The sequence below is a fragment of the Tympanuchus pallidicinctus genome, unplaced genomic scaffold, assembly GCF_026119805.1.
Source record: "Tympanuchus pallidicinctus isolate F22 unplaced genomic scaffold, pur_lepc_1.0 scaffold45, whole genome shotgun sequence".
NCBI lineage: Eukaryota > Metazoa > Chordata > Aves > Galliformes > Phasianidae > Tympanuchus > Tympanuchus pallidicinctus.
Genome location: NW_026294764.1, coordinates 51292 through 62137, shown reverse-complemented (window position 1 = coordinate 62137; position 10846 = coordinate 51292). Strand labels below are relative to the sequence as shown.

Genomic DNA, 10846 nt, shown 5'->3' with positions numbered 1-10846 from the left:
CAGTGCCGGGCCGGGCCGCGAGGCGCTGTACCGGCGGCTCCCAGCAGGGGGCGCCATACCGCGGGTCGCACCGCCGGCGGAGCTCGCGGTGCCGCCGCCCGCCCCGCCCCGCCGCGCTGCCCCCCCCGCTCCGCTCCCGCGGCGGCGGCCGCTCGGTGCGGCGGCGGCGGCGGCGGCGCAGACAAAGGGGCGGCGGTGCCGGGGCGGGGGGGGGAGGAGGGGGGCGATGGGCGGCGGGGCGGCGGCATGAGGCGGCGGCGGCGGGCAGCATGGCGGCGGCGGGCGGCGCGGCGCGGCGGGGGCTGCTGAAGCGGAAGCCCAACTTCACGCTGCAGGAGATCGAGATCCTGATGAGCGAAGTGCTCCGCTACGAACCGCTGCTCTTCGGCGCCGCCGCCAGCACCGTGAACGCCTACGAGAAGCAGAAGATCTGGTGGCGCATCACCAATAAGATCAACGCCGCCGGCCGCAACCAACGCGACATCGGCGAGGTGAAGAACCGCTGGAGGGGGCTGCGCCGCCGCGCCAACGATAAAATCACCCGGCACCGGCAGGAGCGGCAGGGACCGGCACCGCGAACCAACGCGGCCCGGCACCACGGGGCCGCCGGAACCGGCACCGCCAGCGCTGAGCTCGGCCCCGGACCCGCGCCCCTATGGGGACCGCGCGGCGGCGAAGCGGCACCGCTGCTCGGAGGGGAAAGGGCGGCACCGTGCGGTGTGTGCGGGGACGGAGCGGGGTGGGATGGGGCGGGGAGGATGGGGGAAAGGAGCGGGACGGGGGAGGAGGGGGTGGGGCAGGGATGGGGGGTGGGTCTGGGTGGGACGGGGAGCAGATACATGGGGCAGGGACCAGAACCGAGGTGGGGACATGGGGGAGTGGGATGGGCACAGAAGGGCCGTGAGACGGGACTGAACGTGGACAGGGATAGGGCCGCGGAGACGCAGACAGGGACGTGGGACACAGGGATGGGGACAGGGATTGGGCAGGATGTGGTACAGGGCAGGAATGTGGTGGAGTCAAACAGGGACACGGGAGAGCAGGACAGGGATGGGGACATGAGAAGGGGCTGAGAACGGACAAGGGACACGGGATGTGGGATGCAGATAGAGGGATGAGGGACGTGGATAGGGGTGGGTGGTCATTGGGCACACAGGGATGTATGGGGACACGGGACACGAGTGCTGCGTTGGGTGTCCCCACGGCGCAGCGCTTCCTGCCCTCCTGTCCCAAATCCCAGCGCCGGGGGCTCCCAAAGGCCGCCAGGGGGGTGGGGGGTGACAGCGATGTGACAGCACTGCGTCCTGCACAGGTGTGAAGGAGGAGGCGGTGAAGGAGGAACCGATGGAGGTGAAGACGGAGCCCTTCCATGACCCCACGGACGGCGGCACCGTCCCGGCACGGCGGCAGCTCCGCAGTAGCACCCAGACACCCGGCGAGGGCTGGAGCCCCCCGCAGCCCCCCCACCCCGACCTGGGGATCCAACCAGAACCTCCGGGCTGCGACTTTCCCAGCAGCGTCATCTTCGAGCCGGACACCGAACAGCTCAGTGACTGCAGCGAAACGGGGGGGGGAACCCCCGGCGGGACGGACGGGACCCCAGAAAGCAGCGCCCGGCTCAGCCCGGCCGAGCTGCGCCTCATCCGCTGCAACGAGCGCCTGGTGCAGGAGATGCGAGCCTTCCGCAGGGAGTGCGCCGAGAGCCGCCGGGAGATGGCAGCGGTGCTGCGCAGCATCGCTCAGGCGCTGGGCGGCCTCAGTGCCAGCCTGGCCCAGATCCGCGAGCGCTACCTCGGGGGGCACGCGGCCCCCCAGCCCTGAGCCCCCCCCAACCCCCCGCCCGCGCCTCCCGTCCCCTTTTTATTATTTGAACTCCCCACTTCAATAAAACTCAGCGCTGGCCCCTCGGTTTCCCCCCTCCTCAGGAGCCGCGGGTGGCTGAGGGGCTTTTTGTTAATAGGAAAGAGGTTGGGATGCGGTGCTGAGAGCCCAGAGGCGGCACAAAGCCCAACATCCGTGCAGCGCATCGGCGCTGTGGGTCCCACTCAAGCTGCTGGGATGTGGCAGTCCCAAATTTAGTCCCCCCTTCCCTCCCTCCCCCCCCCCGCCGTGCCGCTGCATGGTGTGAATCACTCCGAAAATAGGCAGTGAATCACAGCCCACAGCGGATGGGGGGGAGACGCGTCCCGGCCCCCGCGGCGCAGAGCGGTGGGGAAATCACTGAGCTGCGCTCGGGGCTGTGGGTTTGGTGCTTGTGACCCCAAAATGCCGCCGCGGTCGGGGTTTGCACCCCGGTTCTGTGTCGGTTTGGGGGGGGGAGGGGGAGTCGCTAAAAGGAAATGATTGGTTTTGGGATGCAGGAATGTTCAGGAGGAGGAGGAGGAACGCGACCCCATTGAAATCTATTTCCCCCCTCCTCTCCTCCTCTCCCCGCAGAGGGTGTGGAGCACTGACACAACACCACGCCGGGGGGACGCACAGTTTAATGCTGCCCGTTTGGACCACGGCTCCCCTCTGGTGCCGGAGGGCAGGGGGACCCCCGGCCTCGCTGCCCCCACCTTCATGCATGGCCCCCCCCGAGAGCACCCACAATGGGCCCAGTGTGTGGAGTGGGGACAAAAGGCCCTCTGTGCTGCTTGTCCCTGCTGTGGCCGGGGGGGCGGGGGGCAGAGATTTCCATGAGCATCGCAGGGCAGAATCGCGGCCCTGGGGTGGGGACAGCAGGACCCCCCCTCCCCCCCCCCACCGCTGTGTCCCTTATAGGTGTCACCATTGAGACAGGAGTCCCCAGGGGGGCTCAGGCACCGGGATAACTGGGCTGTGCGGGGACGTAGGGTGGTGGTGCTGCGAAGAGAGAAGGGGGGGGTTGGTGTGGGTCCCCCCAAAAGGCTGTGGTGCTTTTAAGGGGGACCCAGTGCTCACCTGTAGGGTTGTAGACCGGGGGTCCTGAGGGGTACAGCGGGTACTGGGCGGCGGGGCCGGTGGGTGGGTACATGGCCATGGGGGCGAAGCCGGGCTGGGGGGGCATGGGGCCGGCTTTGGGGTCCACAGGGAAGGGAGCAGGTGGGGGTGCAGGATAGCTGGCCAGCGGGATCTCAGGGCCTGTAGGAGAGAGGGCTGGGGGCTGCCTTCTGCTGTGCCAACCCCGAGCCCCCCACCCTGCATCCCAAATCCCCCACCATGCATCCCAAGTCCTCCCTCGCACCCTAAATCCCCCATCCAGCACCCCAAAGCCCTCCTTCTGTACTCCATCCCCCCACCCTTTGCACCCCAAATCTTTCCTTCTGTATCCCAAATCCCCCCTTGCACCCCCAATCCCCACCCTACACCCACATCTCTCAGCCCCCTCCCCAGCTCCCACCTTGCAGGGGGGTGCGGAGGTGCTGCCGCCGCTGGTACAGATAACAGCAGGAGCACATGAAGCAGCAGACGATGGTGGTGACGATGGCGATGAACAGCACCACGGCCGAGGCGATGCCCGCGATGGTCTTAGGGCTGAGGGACAGCGCTCTGACCCCAGAGCCCAAAAGCAGGCACCCAGCAGTGCTGCTCAGCACCCAGAGCCCAGCGCCCAGCAGTGACTGATGCCCAGCACTCGACATTGGTGCCCAGCACCCAGATACCAGCGCCCATCAGCGATGTCCAGCACCCAGCAGTGACTCCCAGCACCCAGCAATGACACCCAGCACCCAGCAGTGACTCCCAGCACCCAGCAATGACACCCAGCACCCAGCAGTGACTCCCAGCACCCAGCAATGACTCCCAGCACCCAGCAATGACTCCCATCACCCAGCAATGACTCCCAGCACCCAGCAATGACACCCAGCACCCAGCAGTGACTCCCAGCACCCAGCACTGATTGATGCCCATCACCCAGCAGTGACTCCCAGCACCCAGCAATGACACCCATCACCCCGTACCCAGCACCCAGCACCGATTGATGCCCAGCACCCAGTGGTGACTCCCAGCACCGGCATCGTGCAGCCCCAGCACCTGAAGGCGAGGCAGTGGCGCTGCTGGCGCTCGGTCAGGAGGCGCAGGGGGTCGTAGCAGCAGTACCGCTGGTGACAGGAGCCGCAGCAGAACGACAGAGCCTCGCAGTCGAAGCCGGGATGCCACGAGCCGTTCTTGTCCACGTACCACAGGCAGTCCTCGCCCCCCGCCACTGGGGACCACCCTTGTCACCTCGGTGCCACCAGCAGCAGCCCACGTCCGCAGCCCCGGGTGGGGACCCTGTGTGTCACTGCACCCCGTGCCTCGCTCCATCCCGTCCCCACATCCCTGCACCGGACTCCACGCTGTCCCCGTGTCACTGTGCCCCCCTTCACGTCCCCACATCCCGCTCCACGCTGTCCCCATGTCTCCGTACCCCTCTCCATCCCATCCTCATATCCCCATACGTCGCTGCATCCCACTCGCCCATCCCCACACTTCACCCCATGCGGTCCCCCCATTCCTGTACCCTATTCTGTCCCATTCCCACTTACCCCCACTTCATCCTGCCCCGCACCCCCATACCCCGCTCCACCCCTCCCCACATCTCCATACCCGGCTCCATCCCATCCCCACGCCCTCATACCCACCCCTATCCCCACCTCTGCCCCTGTCCCCACACCCCTTTAATCCGTCCCCACGTCCCCGCACCGCGCTCCATCCCACCCCCATATTCCCTCCCATTCACCTCCTCGGCCCATCCCGCTCCCCCACACCCCTCTCCACGACATCCCTACGTCCCATCCCCGCGTCCCCACATCCCCGTCCCTTCTCCATCCCATCCCCGCGTTCCCCCGCCCGGCCCCATCCTCCCCCGCTCTATTTCTGGCTCTGCCACCCGCACTCCCGGAATAGCCCCGGCCACGGCGTCCGGGAACCGCGGGGTCACGGCGGCGGACGGCGGCTCCGCACCGCGCACAGCCCCGCACCGCCGCCCCCCGCTGGGCTTTGCAGGGCGGGGAAGCCGAGCTTCGCGCGCGGCCCCTCCGCGGAGCAGCCGAGGGTGCAGCGGAGCCGCGCTCCCGAATCACCGCGTCCGGTTGTCCCACGGTCACAGCCCTCCCCCCCCCCCCCCCCCACCTCCACCTCCACCTCCCCCTTCCGCGTCGCTCACTCACCCAGCGAAGCGGTCACGGCCATCAGCACGGTGCCGACCAGCGGCCAGCGGCTGCCGGCGGGGCCCATCGGGGGGCTGGGGGGGGCCGTCGCGCACCCCGCGCGGTGCCGATGGCGGTGCCGGTTCGGTGCCGGTTCGTTGCAGGCCCGCAGTGACGCCGCAGCCGGTGGAACTCGGCCGCCGCCCGGTGCCCCCCCCTCGGCACGGCCTCCCGCCGCACGCAGCGGCCCCAGCCCGCCCCCACCGGGCGGAGCGCCCCGGCACGGCTCCGCTCCCCGCAGCTCTCCCGCAGCCCCGCTCTGCCCTTGCCCTGCGGTCGGCCCCTCCTGCGCCGCATCCCTGCCCACATCCCGCCCCATTCCATCCCCCTCCCCGCACCCCACCCCTATCCCTACCCCTATCCCTATCCCTACCCCTATCCTTATCCCTATCCTTATCTCTATCCCTATCCTTATCCCTATCCCTATCCCTATCCCTATCCCTATCCCTACCCCTACCCCTATCCCTACCCCTATCCCTATCCCTATCCCTATCCCTATCCCTATCCTTATCCCTATCCCTACCCCTATCCCTATCCCTACCCCTATCCCTACCCCTATCCCTATCCCTATCCCTATCCCTATCCCTATCCCTATCCCTATCCCTATCCCTATCCTTATCCCTATCCCTATCCCTATCCTTATCCCTATCCCTACCCCTATCCTTATCCCTATCCCTTCCCACCCTCGTACCCCATCCCTGCACCCGATCCCATCCCCACTCCTGCTCTCTCACACCCCACACCCTGCACCCTACCCCTATATGGAATAGGTCCCACACCCCACTCTCTCCCCCTCCCCTGCTCCCATTGCTGCCCCATGTCCCCTCCCCAGCATCATCTCAGCCACGCACAGCTTCACCCCGCTGCTGTTGGTGGCACTGGGGACAGAGGGACGCGACCCGAGGAGATGGCGAGGATAGAAGTGACCACACAGGGATCCCAAACGACCACATTTATTGGGCAAAAAAAGATCACCCCATAATGACACATCTGCACTGCAGACCCTTCAGGGGTCACTGGTGACATGGGACAGCATAAGGAGCCAGCCCTGCCCACCCCACCCCACAGCTGTGCCCCCGTCCCCCATCCCAAGCCCACAGGGGTGCATGACGGCTGTGTCCCCACTTCCCCGTTGCCCTGGGCCAGCCAGGCCGTGCCCCGTGGGGCTGGGGGCCGCTTCACACCTGTGTGATGATCTCGCCGTTCTCAGGCACGTAGACCTGCACAGGCACCCCGGGCGGGGAGCGCCGCAGGATGCGGATCGGGGCTGCCTGAGTGGGAGAAGGGACCCGTGGGTGCTGGGACCCCACCCTGTGCCCTGGGGACGCGGCCCCACTGGGAGGTGGTGGGGCTGTCCCAACCCGCCCCACATCGGTACTGCTGTCAGGGCCCCAAAGGTGGCTACAGGGACCCCCTGCTGACCCCCACCCTCCCCCAAATGGCCACGTTCTGGCCCCAAAACACCTACAAGGTGCCAGTGCTGGCAGTGGGACCCTAACCCTGCCCTAAGGACCCCCCTGAGATCCCCTTAAAACCAGCTCCCGCCCCAATGACCTTCCCACCTCTATCCCAAGGATCCTTGTGAGGCCCAACGCTGCCCCAGGGACCATTACAGGTCCCCAGTCCTGTCCCAGGGACACCTCAGGACCTCGCACTCAGGGGACCCCCATGGAACCCACCAGAGCCACCGCTGGCTAACAGCTCACATCATCCCCTCACCCACAGGGCAGCACTAAGGGGGTCCCCACAAAGTGACAGCCATCCCATCGCCCCCCACCCACCCGTCCCTCCCCATCCTCGTGCCTTACCTGAGCCCTCAGCGGTGCCCCACGGAGGGGGGGTCCATCCTGGGGGTTCCCACAGCGGTGTCCCCGGAAAGCCCCCTGTCTGTCGAGGGAATGAGGCCGGGCTCCCCGCAGCCGGGCACGTTGGTGCCACGATTTGAGCTCCTCCGTCACCGCCGCTTTGGAGAGCCCACGGGACCCCCCTGGCACGTAGTCCTTAAGCGAGGGGGTGCGCACGATGCGGCTGTGCGAGGGCACCAGGCGTTGGTAGCGCAGCGGGGCCAGGTCCTGCTCATAGAGGAACAGTGGGGGGCCGGGGGGTGGCAGGAGCCGGGGGGCTCCGCGGGGGTAAAAAGCGGGTTCAGTGCAGGGCGGTGGGGCTGGGGGACGTGGGAAGGAGACGTCGGGGCTGCTGCTGCCCGGGGAGGTGGCGTGGGAGACGCTGGAGACGTCGGAGATGCTGTCGTCGGAGCCGGAGCGCGGTGTGGGGCTGGGGGCTGGGGGGCAGGAGGTGGGCACTGTCACTGTGTAATACGTGGGGCGGCGGCGGGGAGCTGTGCTGCGGCCCCGCGTCTCAGCCGGCTCCCAACGCGAGTCCACCCTGCAGGACAAAGGCTTGCCTTCATCTTTGTCCCCCCAGAAGTATCGCAATCCTCCTCGTAGGGTACCATTATCTTGTGGAGTTCGCTCCATCTCCTCCATGGGGCTTCCTCCTCTCCACGGGTCATCTAGATGGAGCAAGCTCCATCCTCCCTTCCATGGGCCTTATTCCTCGCCCCACGGGTCATCTCTATCTTCCCCTTGGGTTATCTCTATCACTGTGGGTTACCATCTCCAACCTCTCCGTGAGTCGTCTCCAACCACCCTACGAGTTTCCACCTCCATCCTCCCCACGAATTATCCCCATCCTCCCTGTGGGTTATCTCCCCCCCCCCCCATGGGTGCCAGCAGCCTGTCCCCACTCACGGCACAGCCGTACCTCAGGGACTGGCACTGTCCACGTCGGATCGCTGGCTCTGGGGTGCTGGGAGCACTGGATCCCATCTGCCTGCACAGCACCACGCTCCGGACGGGGATGAAGCGATACGGGGCCACGTCCCCAGCCCTGCAGTCAGGGCTGATGGGAACAGAGGTGACAGCGGGTGGGGACGTGGGGCAGCACCGGGATGCGCGGGTTTCCCCATCCCCAGGCTCAGCACTGATGCTCTTGGCCTTCCCGTAGGGTCCATCGAGGCTGGTCTCCCTCCAGGGGCCGGGGGGTGCAGAGGGGCAACCCGGATCCTCACTCTGCTCCTCAGGGGCCAAGCGGGGCCACGGGCACGGCGACGGAAGGCGCTGCGGGGTGCCGGCTCCCATCGGCTGCGCCTCCTCTGCAGGACAGACGGAGCGTTGCGGTGGGGAGGGGCGGGATGCGTCCCCCGTACCCACAGCCCTTACCCTCCTCCGGCAACGCAGCGTCCGACAGCGAGCTCTCATCCGACGCGCTGAGCTCTGCGGGGACAGCGGCGCACAGCGGTGTGCCACGGGGCACCGCGCTCCCACGGCCGCCACCCAACGCGTCCCCGCTCCCCTCCCCCGTCCGCCTGTCCCGACACGCTCAGGGACGGCGGCGGGACCGGCTGGTCCGGCTCACAGGAGCGCTCCGGGCAGCTCCCAGCCCCGCAGCCCTGCCCAGGCTCTGCCGTGGGAGCGGGGTGCAGCCCACGCTGGGGTGCGAACGCCGGGGAGAGAGCATTGGGGCGCGCGCAGTGGGGCGGTGCAGTGCTGAGGTGCATCCACGAGGGTACAGCCGCAGGAGGAGGAGAGCTGGGGCGCAGCAGTGGGGGTGGTGCATCCACCACTGATGGAGTTTTGGGGTTCGCTCGCAGGGGAGGCACATCGGGGTGCGTTCCCCGTGGGCAGCGAGTGCGCTGGGGTGCATCCACCAGGGATGAAGCTTTGGGGTGCTCTCACCAGCTGCACCCGTGTTTGGGGTGCACCCACGCGGAGGAGCAATTTGGGGGGCACGCACCGTGGGTGTCACAGCAGTGCAGTGCACTGGGGACCCGCAGCTACGCACATCCCTTCCACCCCAGAAGGAAGCCCCCGTTCTCACCCTGAGCCCCCCCGGTGCCACCAGCAGACAGGGCCCGGCGCTCGGCCAGCAGGGTGTCCTCCAGCGCCTTCAGCTTCTGCTCCTCCTTCAATGCTGCCGTCTTCCTCCTGCGGCGCAGCTGCTTGCTGATGTTCTCCTCCCGGCACAGGCGATGTGCAGCTCTGGCAATCTGCATCTGCAGCGCCAGGTCCCGCTCCAGGGCGCCCAGTGGGTCCTGGGGGTGGGGGAAGGGGACACTTGGCACCTCCAAATGTCCCCCACCCTGAGGACACCGCGCACCGCTGGGCACTTTGCATTGCTGCACCCCCTGCGCCCTTTGCAGTGCACCTCTGTGGGGGTGGGGATGGTGAGGGGTCCCCCATAAATGCTCATCCCTTTGTGGGTGCCCCATGGGTGCAGCCTCTGCCCCCCCCCGCTCACCGCCCCGCGCAGCACCAGGCTCTCATCCAGCTTGAAGGCGGCCCCGATCCTGCGCCGCACCTTGGGGGGCTTCTCACCGGCCTTCAGGGGGAACTCTTGGGGCAGCGTCCCCGTCAGCTCCTGGGGATGGATGTGGGGACACTGAGCGGTGACAGGAGATGGGGGAGGGAGGTTGGCAGGGTCCCCCCGTCTCCATTCTCACCGCCTCACGCAGGCAGAGCCGCCGCAGCTCCTGCACACACAGCTCCAGCGCCTGCTGCTGCCTGCGCACCCGCTGCGCCAACTCCTTCAGCGGGGCCGTGGGGCTGCCGGGGCCTGGATGGACGGACGGACGGACAGATGGAGGGGCTGAGCTGTGGCCGGATCCCCCTCCCCGCCTCCCCCACCCCCTGAGCTCCCAGTTTTCCAGAGCTCCGCGCTGGGACGGGCGCTGCTGGACCCACGGGAGCTGTGCTCACTGCTCACCCCTCTCACACTGCACGCAGCAGTGATTTCCCAGCACTGGGGGGGGTTCAGGGGGGACCATTTCACATTGACTCAGCCCAACCCGCAGTGAAACACCACTGAGTCACATCAGACAGGGTCCCCCCGCTCTCCAAATGGGGAACCCCCACATTGCCCAACAGCAAATTCTCCCCCTCCAACGGGCAGCACCCCAGTTTGTCCCTCCTGCCGTGCCCCTAAAAGCACCCCAGGAGAGGGCACCCATCACACCCCGGGATGCAAAACCCCTTTTTGTCCCCCAGCGCTCACCCAAATGCAGCATGATCGCACTGCCGGAGTCGCCCGCCTCCTCCCTGCCCTCCATGCTGGGTACCTGCAGGGAGCAAGGCGAGGCCGTGTTTGCTTTGCCTTCTCGTAGGTCCTACGATAAACAAAGGTGTGCAAACACGTGCCTGCCAGCCTGGGCTGCCGGGCTGAGCCCCGTCCCAGGGGCAAAGGTGGTGGGGGTGCGGGGCCGGTTTCGCTGGGTGCCTCTCCCAGTTTTTATTTCTTTCCTGTCTGGGCCGCAGGCGTTTTCCTGGGGTGGGGGTGGGAAATGTGACCGTATCCCCCCGCCCGGCGTTCCCATCCCTTGGGGCCCAATGGGTGGGATGGGGTCAGCCATGGCGTTGCATTGCCTTCGCCCCCCACTCATGCTGTACCTCAATTTCTCTAGCAGGAAGGTGAGCACATAGGGACACTGAGGCAGAAAAGGGGCTGCCAGCACCGGTAAGGGGACGGCAGAAGGGCTGGGACCCCCATGGGCATGGGTTTCAGTGGGGCCAAGTGCTGCCTTACCTGGGTGCCAGCACGGCGGGGCCGTCAGCACGGTGCTCGCTGCCGCTCTGCTGCGCCCGGGATGCAGGGACGTGTTTTGACTTGAGAGCAGGGGAGGAGCAGGTGAGCAACTCAGC

The 10846-nt window shown here is 67.3% G+C and overlaps 3 protein-coding genes across 4 annotated transcripts; 1 reads left to right on the top strand and 2 right to left on the bottom strand.

Moving 5' to 3' along the window:
- Positions 1-244: 244 nt before the first annotated feature.
- Positions 245-2224, top strand: LOC128090258 (myb-related transcription factor, partner of profilin-like). Its single transcript, XM_052702433.1, has 2 exons — positions 245-717; positions 1313-2224. The coding sequence occupies exons 1-2, from the start codon at positions 270-272 to the stop codon at positions 1819-1821; spliced, it is 957 nt and encodes a 318-aa protein (XP_052558393.1). The 5' UTR covers positions 245-269; the 3' UTR covers positions 1822-2224.
- Positions 2225-2485: 261 nt separating this feature from the next.
- SHISA4 (shisa family member 4) lies at positions 2486-5309 on the bottom strand. The gene is made up of 5 exons (XM_052702434.1): positions 5112-5309; positions 3994-4165; positions 3362-3495; positions 2923-3102; positions 2486-2844 (listed from the first exon to the last, which is right to left on the bottom strand). The coding sequence occupies exons 1-5, from the start codon at positions 5176-5178 to the stop codon at positions 2798-2800; spliced, it is 600 nt and encodes a 199-aa protein (XP_052558394.1). The 5' UTR covers positions 5179-5309; the 3' UTR covers positions 2486-2797.
- A 905-nt stretch (positions 5310-6214) lies between these two features.
- INAVA (innate immunity activator) lies at positions 6215-10839 on the bottom strand. Of its 2 annotated transcripts, XM_052702407.1 has the most exons (9): positions 10731-10839; positions 10203-10266; positions 9652-9764; positions 9450-9569; positions 9030-9243; positions 8372-8425; positions 7914-8304; positions 6959-7535; positions 6215-6421 (listed from the first exon to the last, which is right to left on the bottom strand). In XM_052702407.1, exons 2-9 carry the CDS (start codon positions 10255-10257, stop codon positions 6329-6331), a joined length of 1617 nt encoding a protein of 538 aa, XP_052558367.1. In that variant the 5' UTR covers positions 10258-10266; positions 10731-10839; the 3' UTR covers positions 6215-6328. The 2 variants fall into 2 exon arrangements, with proteins under 2 accessions (XP_052558367.1, XP_052558368.1); XM_052702408.1 differs by lacking the exon at positions 8372-8425.
- Positions 10840-10846: the final 7 nt, after the last annotated feature.